The sequence below is a fragment of the Cannabis sativa genome, chromosome 1 (genome assembly GCF_029168945.1).
Source record: "Cannabis sativa cultivar Pink pepper isolate KNU-18-1 chromosome 1, ASM2916894v1, whole genome shotgun sequence".
Classification (NCBI taxonomy): Eukaryota; Viridiplantae; Streptophyta; class Magnoliopsida; order Rosales; family Cannabaceae; genus Cannabis; species Cannabis sativa.
Window position 1 is genome coordinate 28667054 of NC_083601.1, and position 21729 is coordinate 28688782.

At 33.5% G+C, this 21729-nt stretch overlaps 2 protein-coding genes across 3 annotated transcripts; both read left to right on the plus strand.

Moving 5' to 3' along the window:
* The first annotated feature begins 419 nt into the window (after positions 1-419).
* Positions 420-5164, plus strand: LOC115707800 (probable tRNA N6-adenosine threonylcarbamoyltransferase, mitochondrial). Of its 2 annotated transcripts, none has more exons than XM_061107072.1 (13): positions 420-807; positions 877-976; positions 1129-1199; positions 1445-1541; positions 1872-1962; positions 2119-2168; positions 2759-2949; positions 3028-3113; positions 3438-3513; positions 3633-3716; positions 3821-3935; positions 4341-4429; positions 4531-5164. In XM_061107072.1, exons 1-13 carry the CDS (start codon positions 478-480, stop codon positions 4663-4665), a joined length of 1515 nt encoding a protein of 504 aa, XP_060963055.1. In that variant the 5' UTR covers positions 420-477; the 3' UTR covers positions 4666-5164. The 2 variants fall into 2 exon arrangements, with proteins under 2 accessions (XP_060963055.1, XP_030491731.2); XM_030635871.2 differs by having other exon boundaries at positions 422-807; positions 932-976; positions 1125-1199.
* A 5839-nt stretch (positions 5165-11003) lies between these two features.
* On the plus strand, positions 11004-21271 carry LOC115705608 (valine--tRNA ligase, mitochondrial 1). Its single transcript, XM_030632987.2, has 21 exons — positions 11004-11243; positions 11543-11605; positions 11693-11749; positions 11864-12030; positions 12154-12226; positions 12350-12415; positions 12529-12612; positions 13306-13383; positions 13483-13566; positions 13723-13802; positions 14091-14148; positions 14220-14522; positions 14622-14792; positions 15276-15475; positions 15977-16385; positions 17061-17312; positions 17401-17901; positions 18797-18888; positions 19364-19463; positions 20417-20562; positions 20894-21271. Exons 1-21 carry the CDS (start codon positions 11103-11105, stop codon positions 21045-21047), a joined length of 3279 nt encoding a protein of 1092 aa, XP_030488847.2. The 5' UTR covers positions 11004-11102; the 3' UTR covers positions 21048-21271.
* The last annotated feature ends 458 nt before the right edge of the window (positions 21272-21729 follow it).

The window sequence follows — 21729 nt, forward strand, 5'->3', positions numbered from 1 at the left end:
ACAGCTTTTTTGAAAAAGAAATAAAATTGGGAAATTGGGAAATTTATAAAAATATTGAAATTTGGGTTAACTTTTATAAAAATACTGTCACATAGAAATCTTTTCAAAAATACTGTATTTTTATAAAACACCACTAGAACACAAAACAGGAACAGTTCAAAATAACAGTAGAATAACTAAAAAACACCAATAGAACAACAGTAAAAACTTAACACAATATACTGCAGTATGAAACTTATAAAAAAACAGTATAAAAATAAACAATACTGCTAGAAAAATGGTAAAAATTAGTATACTATCCCCTACAAAATTGTCTTGTAAAATCTTGGCTGTGCTTCAATACTAGTTACAACTGGGCTTATCTTTACTGAGAGGCCCAAACAGTAGAAACACCACTACGCGAAAAACGGTTTATTAAAACGTTTCGAGCTTTTAAAGTTTTTTTTGGCCGTTTTTTGTTCGTCCCCTTCGTTTTGGATGTGCAGGACCATAACTTGGTTAATCTTTATCTTCGTCGTGAGTATGGCGCTTTCATCAACATTTTCGCGCCTAAATCTCTTCCCAAAACCTTCCTTTATTTTTCATAGATCATGGAAACCTCTCCTGCTGAACCGAAGCTCCAAGTTGCTACCTCCGACTACTTCTTCTTCTTCCCCTTCTTCACTCAATTCCTTCACGGCCTATTGCTCAATCTTAACATCCGAAAATTCCACCTCTATAGCTCCCAAGAATCCATTTATGAAGGCCCAAGACGATCTCATCGTTCTGGGTATTGAAACCAGCTGCGACGACACCGCCGCCGCTGTCGTAAGCTACTGTTCTTTCTATTCTTTTAAGTGTCGTTTTTTGTTATGGTCTAATAATAGGCATTCAAAGTTTTCGTGCTCTTTATTTGATGGGGCTTTGGTTTTCACTACTTTGGTGCGCACAGGTCAGAAGCAACGGCGAAATTCTCAGTCAAGTTGTGTCCTCCCAAGTATGTGTATATCTATATGTTTTGTGAATGTGTTTGTGTTTGTGGTATTACGAGTTCATTGTACTGGTTTTTGCATAGCTGGTTCATTCAAGCTAAATGGGAAAATTTTTACCTACCTGAATTTAAATTATTGATTACTTCATTGAAGGCAGATTTGCTTGCTTTATATGGGGGTGTTGCTCCGAAAATGGCTGAAGAAGCACACTCCCAAGTGATTGATCAGGTACAGTAAAGTGCTACTTATATTGTGTACGATAATCATTGGTTGTTACTTAAGGCAATGTCTGATGTTGTAGCTTGCATTGCATAACTGTTCATTCACCATGGGACTATTGGTTTTCTCAAACATAAATGGCTATTTTATGGACTTAGTTTACTTCTTTTGGGTTAGTTTTATGCTGTCTTTGCAAGTGAAAGAGTCTTGGTGGCTGATGCTATCTTTGTCATAATTGTGGTTGTTAACTACAGGTTGTTCAGCAAGCACTTGACAAAGCTAATTTATCTGCAAGCGATCTATCGGCAGTAGCTGTTACTATTGGTCCTGGTTTAAGCCTTTGCCTTCGTGGTAATTTGACTAGCATAGCATTTTATTTTCTTAATTAATGCAGCTTTAACTGAAGTATCCTTTTAACATTATGTTTAGAAATTGGATTTTAGCGGGGAAAGAGGCATAGAAAATGTAGAGGAAAAAAAATGTTTGGTATGGAAAGAATCGTACGGAAAAAAAGTTAATTCACCAAATTTTTTATATTGAACATGAAAAATTGATTTTTTATTATATTTTCCACACTTTCTTTACCTTTTTCTTTCCTTACCAAAATCCAACTTCCAAATATAATCTAAGAGTGTTGTTAAGGATTTCTTTAAAGATATAACTTCAAAAAATATGATGCAGTTGGAGTGCGGAAAGCTCGTAAAGTTGCTAGTAGCTTTAATCTACCAATGGTTGGTGTTCATCACATGGAGGCTCATGCTCTAGTTGCCAGGTAAGGGGTTATATAGGGGAGTTCTTCTAAATAGATTAGCATACATTTTCTTTTTGTGGGATCTCTATGAAGCATTTTGTACGTAAGTATATATGCTTCCAAAATGTGATTTGAGGTGCTTTCCTACATCGTATTTTCTGTTCTCTTTTGTTCTAGATTAACTGAGCGAGACTTGCAATTTCCTTTCTTGGCGTTGCTTATTTCAGGTAATAAAAAACAAAATTTTCACCCCACTTAGTTTGTTAATTATTTACCATTATAGTAAACTTCTTCTAGTCAAAACTCATGTTGTGGAAGGGTTGTGTACTTAAACAACTACCCAAGTTTATAGTTATTTGAAAGCTGTGACGGTGCGGTTTGCCATGCCAGGCACAATATATGATGCTTGATGTTTCTCAATCTCAAGATTCAATCCAACGTTTAGCTAGCTTCATACTACCTTCTTGGTTTCTGGCATTTTGGATTTCCACTCTGTTCTCTAATTTTTCTTAAGTCACTTACCTCTTGTTTGGATCTTGGAGTTTAGGAGGGGAAAAAAAGGGATTCCAAAGGATTTCATTTTCTCAAACATTCATTGTGAACTTTTTAAAAATAGAACTTAAATGTAATATAAATATATTCAGAAAGTGAAATATTAAAAAGAAAAAGTATGTTATAAAGTTTAGTACTCTTTTCCATCATAAATTTTTTCCAATCCATGCAAAACCTTTTTAAACACTACGACAGCCATGCATTCAATTTGAACTTCTGTGTTCTTAATGGTTACTTAGTACATTTTACATTTGACCATCCATAGGAGGACACAATCTTCTCGTTCTTGCTCGTGATCTTGGTCACTACATACAACTTGGTACAAGTATAGATGATGCTATAGGTGAGGCCTATGACAAGACTGCAAAATGGCTTGGTCTTGATTTGAGGAGAAGTGGTGGTCCGGCTATTGAGGAGCTTGCTCGGGAAGGAGATGCACATGCAATCAAATTCTCTGTAAGTTGTCTTTAATGATAACCACATGGCTGAAATATCATCATAGAGTTTTTACAATTAAGCTTGTCTATTGTCTAGACTCCAATGAAACAGCACAAAGACTGTAACTTTTCATATGCGGGTCTGAAAACTCAAGTGAAGCTGGCAATTGAATCCAAAAATGTGTATGTAAATTTCCCTAAACTGCATAATGATTTTTAAACTGCTATCCAAATTTGTTTATTTTGGTTATTAAGATAGCATCATTTCTCACAAATTGTGATACTACAGTTATTTAAAATTTTATCAGAAGATTTAATTAAGTATCTAGAGGTATAAATTAATCAAGTGGGAAAAAAATTGGGCTCAAAAATCTGATTGATGCCTAATGATAGTTATTATAATTCTAGTAATGATCATGTGGTTCTATCCTATGATGTGATGTAGGGTAGTTAGGTTGTCTCCTCATACTCTTTACGATAGATTTTTGTATATATTTTTGCCTGCAGAAATGCTGCAATTCCCATTTCTTCTGCAAGTAGCGAAGATAGAAGTTCTAGAGCTGATATCGCTGCATCTTTTCAGGTTGCCATATGTATGTTTATACTGTATTATTTCGCCAAGCTTTCATGAAAAAATCAAGATTGCATTCGTCCTTTCACTTTTTCTCTTCTTTGTCTATAATTGATATTGTTTTGATGCAGCGAGTTGCTGTGCTACATTTAGAGGAAAGATGTCAACGAGCTATTGAATGGGCTTTAAAGATTGAACCTTCCATTAAACATTTGGTAGTGTGATATGCAATTTTGTGTTTTTTTGTCTTCTGTAATTTTAAAATTTTATTTTTCCTTGAGCAGATTGATGATTTCATTTTTTTACTCTGTTTCTGTAGGTAGTTTCTGGGGGTGTTGCATCTAACCAGTATGTGCGGGCTCAGCTTGATCAGGTTGTTAAAAAAAATAATTTGCACCTTGTGTGCCCTCCTCCCAGCCTTTGCACCGACAATGGTAATTCCTTTTATGCACGTTTTGACTTCACCTGTGAATGAGATGACCATGAGGGGTTTTACCGTTTTACTTGGATGCTTTCAAATGCACTGAAAAGAAAGGACTAACCAAACTTTGTATGGGAACTTCATGGTGTCCTGTTATTCCTCACCCTTCCCCATAATCATCAGTTACCAGTGAACATGTTTTTCCTTTTATAAAATTATGTAGAAGGCAAAAGTTCAAACTTCTATCTCAAGTATTTTGGTTTTCTATTCTTTTGCTTTGTTTCATCCAATTTAAAACAAACCAATTTGAGATTTGCCATATACATGCATATGTAGTACTCACCCATTTCTGTGTTAAACTGGACAATGTTTATTTCCCTGTCGTAAAACTTAGTTTCTCAAGTTTGTAATTGACTAGGTGTAATGGTGGCTTGGACCGGCATTGAGCATTTTCGTGTGGGAAGATTTGATCCAGCACCGCCTGCTGAAGAACCTGAAGATTTTGTGGTTTGTTTGATCCTTCTAGTTTTCAATGACTTAATATTTGTCAGCTTTGTCATTTGATATTTGACAAGCCGTCTCATCTTGTGTATTTTTTTGTAAATCAGTATGATTTGCGGCCACGGTGGCCTCTTGGAGAGGAATATGCTGAAGGAAAAAGTGAAGCTCGCTCTTTGAGAACGGCCCGGATCCATCCGTCTCTCACATCCATTATTCAAGCATCTCTACAACAGCAGCCATAGTCTTCTCTGCGACATCTCCTATATGCTGAGTTGCTATTACACTTAATATCAGAAAAATCGGCTCCAATCCAATCTGAACAATTAGCAGAAGTTGCTTTTGCAAATACATTGCCAGATTATAGAATTAGAATTTGGCATCATGGTAAGAGCAATTTGAGAGAACAATGCCCATAGTGATACAGACAGATAGGACATTGAAGAGTCCAACTCAAGCTACTATACACTACCACTACCAGAGTCCTCAAATCAATTTTCTTTAACCTTGTTAATAATAATAATAATACAGCAACATTTTTCATTCGACAGCTTCTGACCTTCTCCTCCGCATCTTTGGATTTAAATTAGTGTGATAGAGAAATGGTTTGAACCACATTGATACGCTACCTAATTTTGATCACCAACTTGTATCCATTTAAGCTTTACTCTAGTAAGGTATTGAGTATTGATGATTGCCATTCGAGAGATCTTCAATACATAATAGAAATTTTTTTTTTATTAATTATATGTGCACACATAATTTACACATTTGATTGAAATTAAAGATAGAGTAGAAAATACTTTGTGGAATATTAGAGCATGTTTGGTATTGTTTTTTGTTTTTTGTTTTCAAAAAATTGTTTTTAGAAATGAGAACAAAAAATAGTTTTTGAAGTTTTTAAAAACAAGTCATGTTTGGTTAGTGTTTTTTTAAAAACAATATTGACTAAAAGTGAATTGGTTTTTAAAATAGAAAACAACATTTTGTTGTTTTCAAAATTCTTGTTTTTTGTAACTTTGTTTTCAAAAAACTGTTTTCAAAAAACAAGGACAAACAAGTCAAATTGTTTTCAAAAAACAATTTTCTGTTTTTAAAAACAAAAAACAATTTTTTAGTTATGATGCCAAACATGCACTTAATATTGCATTATCTTGATTGTTTTAATGTTTTTCTTTAATATTAATATGTATTGAGAATTATGGGGTTCCATCTCAAAATCAATTGACAATGAGTGGAGTAGCTCATGTTCTTATATATGGCTCAATTCTCTACCATTTATTCTATGTGGGACAATGTCCACAACATTCCCCCTCAAGATGATAGCTATTTTTTGCTCATCAATCTTGAACCGTATCAGAGTGGACATAGTCACTATCTGTATAAGTACAGATCGGATAGGATCACTTGCCCGCAAGGAATATGGCTCTGATACCATGTTGAGAAACAGAGCAGAAAAGAGAGAAAGAGAGAGAGCTTAAACTTCTTCAATAGCCAAGACATCACTTCTTGATGTGATTCCAAATACTACGAGATCGAATTCTGGGCCAAGACTGTTCAAAACTTGTAGCATAAGATCTTGATCATCAACGGGAGATCCAGCAATGGCCAAAGAGTCAGCAATGCTTTGAACTTTGTCAATGAACTCAGATATTGATAGACCTCCTTTTTGGACGTGGGAGAACTGACCCTTGAGCTGGAGACGACGTGCTTTCGTCTGTGATGCGAATTTCTGTTCAAGAGCACGCCAAACAGAGTGAGAGGTAGTGTAATTTGCAACAGAGGCAAGAACAGAATCAGACATTAAAGAACACAGCCATGATAATAGAAGTTGATCTTTCTTTCTCCACTGACTGTATTCAGGATTTGGAGTGTTGTTGACAAGATTTTGAGGCGGTGGTACGCCAATGAATAGGATCTTGTCGAGATCATGGCCTATGACGGTGGGAGTAACCTAAGATTTCCAAGACAGGAAATTAGTTTGATCGAGTTTCACGGTGAGGGAAGAGGACAAGGAGTTCGAAAATGGATTCCAATATCCAGTTGCAGCTTGACGATGACATTGTCGAGAGTCAAGACTCCTGATATCATGTAGAGAATCATGGGGTTCCATCTCAAAACCATTTGGCAATGAGTGGAGTAGCCCATGTTCTTATATATGACTCAATTATCTACCATTTATTCTATGTGGGACAATGTCCACAACAATATGAATTGCATATAGAACCAAATAGAGAAATTTTATAAAGTTTATAGTACACTCTCGTGAATAAAAATTTCGGGATAGACCTGCTATCTGTTTGTGCATCTAAAATAACTTTTTAGTTTATTTTTTATTCATCATTGTGAATGTTATAGTTATAAAGGATCACATATAAATTTTAGAAAATTTTGAATAGTTTACAATATCGAAAATAAAATTTAAATATTTTCTTGCACGTACGATTATTTTTTTGATGCGTGTAGTAAGTAATTGTTTGAACCTTAATTTTGGTACGGTAAGCTATTCAATTTTTTTTTTTTGAAAATTTATAAATGGTCCTAAGTAGTTACAATTTATGTAATCATGAAAACAAAAGTAGATTAAAATTTTAATTTTTATGCCTAAACAGATTGTAAGTATACTAAAAGTTTCTAATATTATATTCTAACATTTTAATTACCTAGTAAAAGATATACACAATCAATTTGAGACCATTAATTGAATTTGAGTAGAAAAGATTCCCTTAGTTATTTTAATTTTATTTATTGGTTTTTTTTTTTTACTATTTTAGGATTCAATAATTATATTGCTACTATCAAAATTGTACTAGATGTTGAATGCTTTATATTATTTTGGAAAGTTTGATATTGAAGGATTCTAATTAGGACTGAATATTCTGAGCGGGTTCGACCTGAACCCGAGCAACCCACTTGAACTCGATTCGGTCAACTCGTAATTTTTTTTAAAAAACAATGTTCGGGCGGGTCGGGTTCAACTTGATACTCTTCGAGCGGGTTCGCGGGTTAAGTTTTAAGCACCACCGGGTTTCGGGTTGAACCCGAACTCGCCCGCCAATCCGCTTGTTAAATATATTATATATATTTTTTATTTTTTTATTACATTTTATATATATATATTAATTAAAAAATGTTATGTAGATTTCCTCACTGCATCCTTAATTATAGTCTAAGGGCCAGTTTGGCACAGCTGTGCTCTGGGAAAAAACAGCTGTAGCTGTGCTGTGAGAAAAAGCAGCTGTAGCAAAACTGTGAAAAAAAGCTGAGTGTTTGGTAAATTATAAATTTTAAAGTACTGAGTTGTTAAGATCTATTATAATGATAATGGTAAATTATAATTTAGTTTATTATAATCACAAATATGTAAAAATTTATTTTATATAATATTTTATTTTTTTTATATATTTTTAATTTTTTTTTCAAATATAAATGTGTATGAATTTGATAAAAAATAATTTATAGCATTTGTTTATTATGTTTTATCAAATGTAAAAAAAAAAAAAATTAAAAACTCAAGTATATAAGAAAAATTCTAGATTCATGTTGCTTGTTAATATTAAAATAAAATATAAATTATTTTTTTTTTTTAAAAAAAACAAGAGATTTAATGATTATTTATTTTATTATAATTAGTTTATTTTTTTAATATGTAATAAATAAGTAAATATGATTTTAGTACAAAAAAAATTATTATAGTCTTTTAATCAAAACTTTTTCTAAAAGTTGGGTTAGAGCAGCTTTAGCTTTTAGCTGTAGCTTCTCCAAAAATTCTTGAAAAAGCTGTTTTTGACGGTTTGCCAAACACATTTTTTTCACAGCTTTTTCAAAAAACAGTTTTTAGCTTTTCCAAAAGCTGTGCCAAACGGGCCCTAAGACAAGAACATAAGGTGTAGTACACTACAACCTTATATATATAGCACAAAATTATATTGTAAATATCTTATCTACGAAAATACACGAAAATATGTGTAAATATATATTTCTTTTTTTTTTTAAAAAAAAAAAAGAAAAATTGTATGGTTGGTGTACCTTTTGCAGTAGTATATTATGAGCAGTGACGGACTCAGAATTTTTACTTTGTGGGGGCTTATTTATCATTAAAAAATATTTATACTTATATTATAATTACTCTTACTAAATTTATTTAATTTTGTGAGGTTTTTTTATTATTTTGGTCTATAATTATTAAATTTAAAAAATTAAATATAATTTTTTAAAAAGTAATATTTTTATTAGTGGGGCTATAGCCCCACATTGATAGGAGTAGGTCCGTCCCTAATTATGAGTACTGTAGGTTTTTTTTTTTTTTTCAAATGGGTTGTTATTTATAACAATATTGTATATGCAAATGTTCTTTTTTCTTTATAAAATCACTATTATTTATCTAATTATCAGAACTTTATTATAGAGCTAAGTCTAATATAAACATCATACATTATTTACACGATCACACACCTTTTTTTTTTTTTCTATAAAATAAAATAGATAGCTTATAACGGATTGGTTTTATTCGGCTCAATAAATTATTTTGAAAATATATTTATAAAACATAATATAGACCATAAAATAAAAATTATAACTATGCACTAAAAAAAGGACAAGTACATCAATCTCTTCTTCAATTGGTTTTATAAATGCTTATATGGACATTAAATTTATAAGCATTTTTTTTAATTTTGAGACATTAATATGGACTTTAGATTTTAGATTTTGATGGACTATGAATATGGATGTATTTTGAAATATTTTAGTTTTCACTTTTATCATGATTCATGAACATGAAAATGAAGTTTGATTTAATGAATAAGTTATTTGTTGGTTGGATTGATTAATGCTTCTTTTTTTTCAATAGTTGATTTAATGAATAAATTGTTATATTATATATGTTTAATTTAATAAATAAAAAATAAAATAAATAGTTATTTAAATAAAAAATTAATTTTTTTAAAGAGTTGACCGGGCCAACCCGGTCAACCCGGCCAACCGAAACTCGCCAACCCGCCAACCCGTGTCCTATTCGGGTCCGGGTTCGGTTTCATTTTTTTGAACCCGAAACTCGGTAAATCAGCCCAATGTTCAGCCCTAATTCCAATTACACTCCTCAAATCTCATAGCTTATGTAAAAATTGAGTGTAATTACTTAAAAAAAATAATGTTAAAAATAAACTATTAAAAAAATATTATTTTCTCATTTAATTATTAACTATTTCATTAAATAAAATATTATAATGCTTCATATCCAAATACATCATATATTATAAAATATAGTGTAATTACTATACTTTATAATTATTGTCCTAACTATTATACGTCTTAGTAATTACACAATAACTTTTAAACACGTCTTTAATGATTCATACTTAACATTGTACATTATTATATGTCATTACTCATTGTGCACGATTTAACCTTGTGTATTTTACTAAATTTAGGGCATTATGTTGTCACAATTTTGTATTAGTGACTCATAAATTGATTTAGTATGTTCTTTGGTTTGGTTAGACAATAAGTTTTATTAGAAGAAACTCTTTCTCTTATTTGTAACTCAATTCTAGTGCACTCTTAATACCTTATTCTTGACAAAAAAACATACAAGAATACTAAAAAATCTATTTTATGGATTAAGACGGGAAACAAAATATTTTATCCATCAGGTTTCTTCTTACTAACTAATCAAAAAGTATTAATATTTCTTTAAAAAAAAAATATAAGCTAATAAGACCAAGCTAGTTTTTACACAATAATTTGATGTTTTTGATGCTTTTTATGGATTTTGTTGTGTCTTTTATGGTTTTTGTGTCTTTTACGGTTGTTGTGTCATTTATTATAAATTGTCTTTAATTGTTTAAAGTAGTTTTGTCGTATGGTTATTAAGTAAGAGAAACGATTCATTTTGTGCTCATGACTTCTACTTCAACGATTTTTCAGTTTTGACAGATAAGTATTTTAAAATCTTTTTAAGTCTTCATATTTGATATGGATTGGTTCTCTGTAGATTTTAGTCAAGATTTCGTTCTCTTTTTGTAGTTGAGTTTTAGTTTTTCAGTTAGGTGTTCAAATTTGATATTAGCCTATTAAGTTTAATTGAAGGATTTTCTTTTCTAATACATGTTTCTTGGTGTTGTTTGTTTTTCTTAAGTAGTATTTTTGTATTACAAGCTGAAACTTTAACTCTCTAATAACAATTATCAACAAAAGAATGATTTTTTTAATGAGTTGGTGGTTCTGTTTGAAAATGTTATAACTTTATTATTTAAATTTTCGAGAGTAGTTCTATTCTATGTAGCTTGTGATAAGAGTTCTATAACACATGATTTGGCAAAGTATCCATTCAGTTTGATAATAAGTTATTCGTACTTGAGAAAATGCCACTACCGATTATAAATTACTGCATCATTATACATTAATGCACATTATTACATTATACGAACTTCACAACACATAAGAACATAAATAACTGCATTTTTTTTTTCCAATCACTTCTTAGTTGATATTCTATAAAAAATAAATAAATCAAAAAAAAAAAAAAATTCCAACAACAACAATCTTATTAATTGTGTGCATGTGTACGAGAAGTTGTAAAATATGAGATCAAGCCTCACCGAAGATTTATCATCCCATTGCAGATATAAATTATTAATTTTTATTTTTATCTTCATGATTTTAAAATTTGATTCTTCTTATGTTTGGACATGGACCCCACATTAGGGTTTTAGGCAAGCCGCAAATTACAGTCCCTTTCTTCACCAAACTTACTTTATCTCATCTCCGACGATCTCTCGGACCTTTTCTTCCTCATTCTTTCTCCTCGCAGACTAAGCCGGTATGTCCACACTTCTAGTTTGATCTAATCTTTATCTGACTATTGTTCATAGTGTTCGATTAGCCTGACGATTCTTCATTGCCTGTTCTTATATATTTGGAAATGAAGCCGTTGATTGATTTATCTTTTGTTTGAATTACGATTTTTCTGTATATGTTGTATGTTTTTATGTAAATTATGGTTTATGGGCGTGGTTGACATTTGAAAGAGTGAGTTATGGGTTTTGGTGATGTCGGAGATGTATTTGTACTTGCATTTCGTATTATTGGTGGGTTGAACTGGTATTTTAATTCCTTTAGGTGGAAATGGAGAAGAAGATTGAGATTGAAGATCCTGAGAAGAAGAAGAAGAAGGAGGAGAAGGTTTTGTTTTCATTTCTCGAATTCTGTAGTTGTTTTCACGATATGTATGAGTAATATTTGAGTAGCTATTTTATTCTTGTGTGGCAGGCAAGAGAGAAAGAATTGAAAAAGCAAAAGGCTTTAGAGAAGGCTGCCAAGCTTCAGGTATCGATGCTAATTGTTTTATGGCATGGATGTGAATTTTGACTCTTGTATGGATTGCACAAATGTCTATAAGTTTATGTCTTAGTTTAATTCAAGTTATTAAAATATTGTTAGGCACAAGCATCCAATGCTCCCAAGAAGAGTGAGAAGAAGAATGTTAAACGTACAACCGAGGAGGAGAATTCGGCAGATTTCATTGATCCAGTGACTGCTTCTGGTGAGAAGAAAAATATGTCTCCTCAAATGGCAAAACAATACAATCCCACTGCAGTAGAGAAGTCGTAAGTTTAACGGTTTCTGATACATCTTTGTCATTAATTTCATTGTCCCCCCAAAAGATATTGGGGTGAAAAAAATTTATTTTATGTGCTGTGGGGATATTTATCTGTACTTGCTTTTTTCAGGTGGTATTCATGGTGGGAGGAATCAAGGTTTTTTGTGGCAGATTCTAGCAGCTCCAAACCACCATTTACAATTGTGAGTAGTATTGAGTATTACTGATCTTACATAGGTTTACTGGCACTATAAACACATTTTTTCTGTTTGCTTTCCTAGTACATTGGTATGGAACATAACAGTTAAGCTACTTACCTTTTGCAGGTCTTGCCACCTCCAAATGTGACTGGGGCCCTTCACATAGGCCATGCTCTTACTGCTGCTATAGAGGTCAGTCTTTCACTTTCTTTTTTCTTTTGTTATATTTACAAATGTTTAGCTAGATCTTCTATCTCCAGCATCCATTGAGGTATGTTTATTTGATGTTTTGTATTTGAATGTAGGACACTATAATTCGTTGGCGACGAATGGGTGGCTACAATACCTTGTGGGTGCCTGGAATGGACCATGCTGGGATAGCTACACAGGTTGGCTCTTCTCTGCATATGATGTTAAAAGTTAACAATGTAACTTAAGACTAATAACATGACTTCATTAACTCTTGTGAGGGTGGGGAATGTGCGTTGCATGGTGTCTTGTCATGCCAGTATTATTTCTGGTGTTAGATGTTTAGACAGAAGTTTGTGCATCATGCTGTCTTCTGAAATCTGTCAGATATTCATTTATCAACCATTAAGAACTTAAACATGTAATCACCTTAGATGAGCTCCAAAGTTTGTTCAAAATGTGGCATTATTTTTTATTTTATTATTTTAAGAGAAGAACTAGGTTTCTCTAGCTTGACATGTTTTTGTATTTTTTTCCCGTGGATGTGCATCTATGTCAATTATCTTTTTTTTGTCTTTGCATTGGTTTGCATGTACAAAAATAGGTTCCATTAGCTATTGCAAGTGTTAGGCGGGAGTGTTGTGAGTGGTCTGGGGTTCAAACTCCAGCATTATATAATTTAGCTAATTCAAGTACCAACTATAACGATCCATTAGTGCTGTTTATTTGTCCAAGTTTTTCTTTATTGACTGTTATGTGTAAATTCATGAAGTTGTAATTTATTTTATATGACAACACGTCTGGAAGTTGGTGATACATTGAATTTATTCTTTACTGGTTGGATTTGATCTTCCTTGGTGGGCTAACCTTTTCAATTTTTGTGTATTGCATAGGTAGTTGTAGAGAAGAAGCTAATGCGAGAACGTAAGTTGACAAGACATGATCTTGGACGGGAAAATTTTGTCTCTGAAGTGAGTTTGCTGAACTTGGGCTAAAAAATAAGTTTTGCAGAACTTTTAAAGTCTGTTCTCATGTATATTTTATGTTGATTTGGCTGTATGACTGCAAAGGTTTGGAAGTGGAAAAATTTGTATGGTGGAACGATATTACAGCAGCTACGACGCTTGGGTGCATCTTTGGATTGGTCTCGTGAGGTAAGGATGTAACTTTGCAATTTACTGAACTTGGTTTGAAGATTATGTGAATTGATATGGATAAACCACCGTATATAATCAACAGTTTGTATCAAGACCAGCTCACTCTTTCTTGTTTTAACGATCTGCTCTATTTTCATTTTTTATATTATTCAGTGTTTTACAATGGATGAGAAGAGATCTAAGGCTGTGATAGAGGCTTTTGTTAGGCTTTACAAAGAAGGCCTTATTTACAGGTATGCTATAACTATCCATTTATTTGTCAAAATCAATTTTATATTTACATACTGACTATAAAATTTGTGTGTTTTATACATTTCAACTCTATCTAAAGGTATCTGCCAAGTCTACACTCTAATGTATGCTCTTGCGCGTCTTATGTTTATATGTGTCTATATATATATATATTTCTTTTTTTGATTGTTTCAGTAAACATATTCATACCTTTTATTCGTCCTTGATCTATATTTCTCTTTAATTTGATTGGTATCACATTGGTATTTACAGTTTCTTTGCTTTTGTAGGGATATTCGCCTAGTAAATTGGGATTGTACCTTGCGAACAGCAATATCTGATCTTGAGGTATTCATTGTTGTGTGGGATATTTATATTTGCAACATATTTTGCATTTAAAGAAAATCTTTCTTTATTAGGTTGAATATGAGGATATTAAAGAAAGGACACTGCGAAAGGTTCCGGGATATGAGAAGCCTGTTGAGTTTGGTGTTTTGACTTCATTTGCTTATCCTCTGGAAGAAGACCTTGGTGAGATTGTTGTGGCCACCACTAGAGTGGAAACTATGCTTGGTGATACAGCCATTGCTGTGCATCCTGATGATGAAAGGTACCGTCATCTTCATGGAAAATTTGCTATCCATCCTTTCAATGGAAGACGTATCCCTATCGTATGCGATGGTATTCTTGTTGATCCGAAATTTGGAACAGGTGCTGTGAAGGTACACTATTTTATGCCGAACATACTTGCACGGAATTTGTTTACAATTTACTCTTCAGACCTGGCAAGGAATATGACTTTTTTCTTATTGCATCTGCAGATTACCCCAGCTCATGATCCTAATGATTTTGAGGTTGGGAAACGCCATAATCTTGAGTTTATCAATATTTTTACTGATGATGGGAAAATAAATGGCAATGGTGGTGCGGAATTTGTTGGGATGCCACGTTTCAAGGCTCGGGAGGCAATAACTGAAGCATTGAAAATGAAGGTATTGATTTGTTATACTTCATTTCTTAGTCAAGTTAGATGTTAGTGGACCTTAGAAAATTTCAATTTTACCTAGTTCGTTCATACATGTTATCTGTAAAAGATGCTTGTTATTATTAACTGTTATGGCTGGGGCTGCTTATTCAATAATACTGCTACTATCATTGTCAAAACCTTTGTCTTAGTCTTACCTTGTATTATGAAACTTGACTGGTACTTAATCAAAGTACTCTTGTTGTCTTGCTTATAAAAATTTTATCTGATTCGCGGCTTCTTCTGATACCTCTCTCATATAGCGGAGGTCCTAAGTTCGAATTCCCCTCCAAAATGTCAAAAATAAAAACCATGTGCACTTTCAATTGACCTAGCTTAGGTTGTGAGTCCAAGATCAGTTTTTTGGTCCTTGCAGATATAGTATTATATTTGCATAGCTTATGTCATGTTTGAAAAAGGTTATACTGACTGTAATTCTTCTTACATTTAGGGTCTGTACAAAGAAGCTAAGATGAATGAAATGCGCCTAGGCAGTTGTTCTAGGAGCAATGATGTTGTAGAACCTCTGATAAAGCCCCAATGGTATGTTAATTGTGGGGGTATGGCAAAGGAATCTCTTGATGCTGCTGTGGATGATGAAAACAGGAAGCTTGGGTTCTTCCCAAAGCAATATATTGCAGAATGGAAGAGGTTGGTTGTTTTGGTCTTTTTCTTTTCTCGCTGTTTCAGTAAGTTAGGTTTGTTTGCGATGAAAAATAGTACATCTGTCTTATTGGCAAAGAAAAAGACTTTCTTTCATTTTTTTTAAGTGTAAGAACATTGGTTCAGGTTTTGAGTCTGGGTTGTCCTTACCAGCATTTGTGCTTATATTATGGTCTTACAACTTTCTGGAGACCTGTGTTTTTGGTAAAGTCACTACAACCCCCGACCCCCACATATGTAATGAAAAGGCCTTGTGTTAAATGGTGTCATATTGAAAATCAATGCAATCTACATCCAGTTGTCTGGTTAGCAGAAACTGAAGACATTTTTTTTTTCTTTTGAGATTGTTGATTTTAATGTGGCATGCTGCATGATATGTTAGTGCTAATCTTATTCCTCATATTTTTACTTGAACATTGTTTACCTTTTTTGATCATGACTACATAGTTGTGTTGTATTATGCTTAAGATTTGATTTCAAATATCACAGATGGCTTGAGAATATTCGTGATTGGTGTATCTCAAGGCAACTGTGGTGGGGTCATCGGATACCTGCATGGTATGTTATTCTGGAGGATGATGATCTAAAAGAAGTTGGCGCATACAATGACAGTAACCACTGGGTGATTGCAAGAAATGAGGAAGAGGCTCAAGAACAGGCTAGTAGTCGTTACAATGGAAAGAAATTTCAATTATTTCAAGATCCAGATGTGCTTGACACTTGGTTTTCTTCTGGCCTCTTCCCACTGTCGGTGTTGGGCTGGCCTGAGAATACAGGTGATCTGAAGACATTTTATCCAACTTCAGTTCTTGAAACTGGGCATGACATTCTCTTTTTCTGGGTTGCTCGTATGGTGATGCTCGGTATCAAATTGGGTGGCAGTGTACCATTTAGCAAGGTGGGTCAACCTTGAGCCAGGTTCTAGATAGCATTAGTACATGTACATGCTGCACACATTCTTTTACACAGTTTTTAATAGATTAACTGCAAGCAATTGGTGTCTATATTTTCTAATTGCTTTTGACGTGCATTTCATCTATATGCTAATATGGTGATTCCTTTCCAAATATTACATGCCTATGCTTGAAGAGATACATACTAGCTTATTGTTTTAAGCATGTAACATCGGTATCCTATTTTTACCTTCATAATCTCAGTTCAAAGTTTTTGGGCAGGCCATCATGTATTTTAATATTAAGGGTCTGGAGTTAAACTTCTTAGAAGTATACATTATGGACTTTCTTTGAACCAAATAAGAGGTGGGGACCCTCTGTTGAATACCTGGCCCTCTAAAGGAATATCAATTGTTGGAGTATTATTTGGTTTTGAATTGTTTGTACATGATAGCATGGTTGAGTAGCATGTTTAACAACTGAAAGATATTTTACCCCAAACCTTTCTGCAAGCAGTCTTGCATCACAAGGTTGAGCTGTCAACATTTGCAAAGGGGATTTTATAACTCAAGAACCTAAGTTTCTTACACAATGTTGTATCTTTTGAGTTCATTCATTCATTTTTTTTTTGCCGCTTGATGTGTGTATTGATCGAGATGACTGTTATGATTTATCTGCAGGTATATTTACATCCAATGATTCGTGATGCACATGGGCGCAAGATGTCAAAGTCATTGGGAAATGTCATTGATCCCCTTGAAGTTATAAATGGTGTATCTCTACTAGATCTTCATAAAAGGCTAGAAGAGGGTAATTTGGATCCAAATGAACTAGTGGTAGCCAAAGAAGGACAGGTGAAGGACTTCCCTAATGGTATCACTGAATGTGGTGCAGATGCTCTTCGCTTTGCTCTTGTCACTTACACAGCTCAGGTCTGGCATATAGCTCTACAAATCTACATATTTCAGATAAATTATCTTGTTGTTGAACTAATTTAGGCTCTTTAATTTGTCTTTTCAGTCTGATAAAATAAACCTAGATATCCAAAGGGTTGTGGGTTATCGACAGTGGTGTAATAAATTGTGGAATGCAGTACGATTTGCTATGAGCAAACTTGGAGATAATTACACGCCACCCTCAAATGTAAAATCAAATGTCTTGCCATTTAGTTGCCAGTGGATATTGTCTGCATTAAACAAAGCCATTGCAAAGACTGTATCATCACTGGAATTGTACGAGTTTTCAGATGCAGCCACTGCAGTTTATGCTTGGTGGCAGTACCAGTTGTGTGATGTTTTTATTGAATTAATTAAGCCTTATTTTGCTGGAAATGATCCGAAGTTTGCGTCTGAAAGGAGTTTTGCACAAGCTACACTGTGGTTATGTCTTGATAATGGTTTGCGGTTGCTTCATCCATTTATGCCATTCGTTACGGAAGAACTATGGCAGCGTCTTCCTTCTCCAAAGGATCATGAGAGGGCAGCATCAATCATGATCTCTGAGTACCCATCAGTTGTAGAGGTTAGCTTGCTCATATACATGTAAGATCGTAAAACCTAAGAGGGGTAGCTTAAATGATCTAGATTTGAGTATCTTCTGGGCACCTACATATTTTGTTTGCATATAATATAGGATTCTGCTCTCGCTCAAGTTTTGAACATGGTCCTGCTAAGTGAGTGACAGGAATGCCCTGTCAAAATTAGCTCAAAAGCAGGAAAGAAGAACAGTAAGAATTTGGATGCAAATGGCAGAAATGCCTTGTATTGATACCCAGGAATTTGAGAGCCTGGTTCTCTCCCAAATGGTTACAATGATAAACTAAATTTCTTCACACCTCTTTTCCCTTTTCTATTCGCTCTTATATATACTACCAATGCCCCATGACAATTACCATTATACCCCTTTATTTATCCTAAGGCCTATCAGTGAGTTTGTAGTGATTGTAAAACAAGAGTCTGACAAACCTAATTCTGTTCACTGTTTATGTCCCTTTGATGTGTAAGACTTCTTATGTCCATATGGCTTGATCCCACAAGGTCTGAGGTTCGAGTCTCTTCTGGTGTTCCCAAATATTGTAGGGTTAGGTGGGGGTCCTACTTTTTTTTTTTTTTAATAAAAAAGACTTCTTCTGTCCATATTTATTTAGGTTTCTTCAAAGTATGCATTTTATTTTCTTATTAAAAAAAATTAAGATTGCATCCTAAATTTTTAAATTTGAGTTTTTTGTAAGATAATCCTATTCATTAAACTAAATGATCCAGTCAAATAAAATGGTTGACTTGTCTTTGTTTTTTGGGCATGGTTCAAAGTGATCTATGAATATGCTTAATGTATTAATTATTTGCGTAAAAAAATTATATGAGGAAGACAATTGAATTGAGTGTTTTTTGTGTAATTACTTCTTCTTTTTCTCTAGGACTGGACAAATGAAAGGGTGGAGTATGAGATGGATGTCATTGAGAATTCTGTAAAATCTCTACGGTCACTTGCTAAAGAAAGCCGTGAAAGGTAATGTCATTTTCTTTTTGAGCACTTCTCAACCATATTATCTTTCATCTTCGACTGTTTTTGCCTAAAATGATCTTGTTCTAATTACTTGTTTTTTCCTCATGTGCTCTTTTTTTTTGTTTTTTTTACTTTGTGAACATTGATAATTCAATGTGACATCTGGTAATTTGACTATCTCAAAAGCGGGGCTAGTTTGTTTTTTCTTTTTCTTAAGTAGTACATTGTAATAAGACAGACTTACTAGTAGCGTTTTAAAACTTCCTAGTTCAACATAAGTAAATCGTTTTTGGACAAGTATATGTCTCTTAAAAGGGGTTTAAGTTATTTCATGTTTTCCTGAATGTATCACATTTCCTTAGTTGAATAGAATTGTAGAGAAGTTGGTGGAAGTTTGGGAAAATTGATTGATCTGTTTATTTCAATTCAATACAAAAGGTTTACAGTGCTGTAATTTATTTTATTTTTTGTTCCTCAGACGACCAGCTTATGTGCATTGCCGAACAAGTCCAGTCAAAGAGATTATTAACAACCATGAATTGGAGATTGTAACTTTAGCAAATTTATCAACCTTGACGGTGAGTGATATGCTTTGCAATGATGTGTGTTTTTGCATATACTGTATACAACTTCCTTTCCCTTTTCCAGTTATGCTGGAAGGTACCTTGATTGCTTGTGTTTCTTTCAAGCATCAAACTTACATTATTCTTTCTGGATTGCTTTGCCCCTTCTATACTAGTAAAGTTGTAAAATTTATCCATGTATAATTCTTCGGGGTTCAAGTATCATATTGAAATTCTCTGGTCGCTGCTGCCATATTATGAGCATTTATAAATGATATCTTCAGTTGAAGATTACATGGTTGATATTTCTTGTTGTTTATGAAGCAAAGTACGCACTATATTAAGCCAACCAGCAAATAGTTGTACTAGCTAGTTGTCAGGAGTGGAACTCAAATAATTTACTACTGGTCACTAGATAGGATAAATTAATCCATATTCTATGTATGGGTAATGGCTAATGCCAGGTTTTTGTTGTATAAAATATTTGTGTTAACCTTGTAAATTCAGTGTGGTCTCATGGCTCATGAAGCATTCCGTCGCTTCTTGACGAGGACCAATCTATTAAATGTATGATAGAGTTCCGGTTCTCCCAAATTTTGTAATGCTTAGTGGGAAGGACAAATTAGCAAAAAAAAAAAAAGGAAAATTGTGTTGTGATGTGCCCGCAAGTAATAGATGTCTTAAGGTTTTCCAAGTTGCTGCTGGTTATCTTTATGTGGCGAATCATATACTGATACCTCAGTACATGCATCCTGTATTCTTGTATATCTCATATAATAATATAATATATTTGAATCCTTATAATAGGACGTTAACAGAAAAGGTTGCTTCTTAATTATCAATTCTGTTTTGATATGTTCTGATTATGAGAGCCCAGTTGAGTATAGTGTTTGCCTAACTTTCTTGCCATCTGAACAATGTAGTGTCAAGTTTGTATAATGAAACATTTTTTCTTTCTTTTTCTACAGGTATTTAGTGAAACTGATGCTGCTCCTGCTGGATGTGCTGTATCTGTTGTAAATGAGAACATTTCTGTATATCTTGATCTCCGAGGATCACTTTCTGCTGAGGCGGAACGTGAAAAGCTCGTGAAAAAAATGGAGGAGGTCCAAAAGTAAGTGTCAATAATTTCAGTTAGTCTAGCTTTCTCGAATGTTGCTTTCTTGTTATAAGGAAAATAATCAACTGAGTACATGGCTCTCAGTTTTTCACTTATTAAACAAGTGGAGTTTTTTTTTATTGTCGTGGATAAATGCATATGAAAGGATTTTTTTCTCTTCATGGTTCGGCTTTCTTTTTTTTTTTTTTCTGAACACTAGTGAAGAGGTCTTGTTATTAATCAATTTGTCTACCTTGACTTAAAAATAGGCCTTTGTATCTAAAGTCTTTACTAGTTTGTATGCTTGGCAAGTGTTACTTATAACAACTGAGTTCCATTATTACAGGCAAAAAGAGAAATTGTGGAAAAAGATGACTGCTTCTGGCTATAAAGATAAGGTTCCAGCCAAAATTCAAGAAGACAACGAGGCCAAGCTGAAGTCCCTTGAACAGGAGTTTTCAGCTCTGGCATTAGCAAGCGAGCATATTAAAGAAACGTAAACCTTGTAGACATGGCTAAGAAACTAGCTATTTATTTAAACACAACATTATTTATGATTCTAGGTCTGCAAATTTTGCTGCTACACCTTTTTCCTTCCCAGTAGGAAAGTTTTTTTTTTTTTGTCTTTTTTTTTTTTTTGTATTGGTTACATTTTGGTTCCCTCATATAAAAGTTCTTGATCATTTTTGATTTCATATAAAAGAACATTTATTGATACTGCGTATTTGTGTCTGAGATTATCCGTTATTACTTGGAAATGTCAACGTGTTAAACATTAGATTTATTAATTGACATAAATGCTTATCTTTTGCATGAATTGTACAATAATTTGAAGCGCTAGTATTCTATATATTTACAGAGGGAAATTTGATTTTCTATACTTAGAAAATCAAAATTTTTTTTCCCTAAACTAAAAATTTAAAACCTAAAAAAACTATACTTTTTTTTTAAAAACCCCAAAAATACCCCCCTCACAATATTCTCTCTCTCTCTGCATCATCTCTCTCTCTCCCTCTATCTCACCCCAACCGCCCACCCTCACCCGAACCACCCTCACCCACGTCAACTCCAACCCGAACCACCCTCACCCCCGTCGACCACGAATCCCAGGCCCCCCATCACCGGCGGTCGAAGCCCACGAATCCCAGGCCCCCTCTTCACCGCCGGTCATCGAAAGCCAAA

Excerpts from the sequence above, each read along its gene's own strand:
- LOC115707800 (XM_061107072.1), top strand. The coding sequence starts at position 478 with ATGTGCAGGACCATAACTTGGTTAATCTTTATCTTCGTCGTGAGTATG. Across the intron at positions 977-1,128 it reads GTCAAGTTGTGTCCTCCCAA|ATTTGCTTGCTTTATATGGG; the intron begins GTATGTGTATAT and ends CATTGAAGGCAG. Across the intron at positions 2,950-3,027 it reads CACATGCAATCAAATTCTCT|ACTCCAATGAAACAGCACAA; the intron begins GTAAGTTGTCTT and ends TCTATTGTCTAG.
- LOC115705608 (XM_030632987.2), top strand. The coding sequence starts at position 11,103 with ATGTTTGGACATGGACCCCACATTAGGGTTTTAGGCAAGCCGCAAATT. Across the intron at positions 12,416-12,528 it reads CTCTTACTGCTGCTATAGAG|GACACTATAATTCGTTGGCG; the intron begins GTCAGTCTTTCA and ends ATTTGAATGTAG. Across the intron at positions 17,313-17,400 it reads TTGTCACTTACACAGCTCAG|TCTGATAAAATAAACCTAGA; the intron begins GTCTGGCATATA and ends TTGTCTTTTCAG.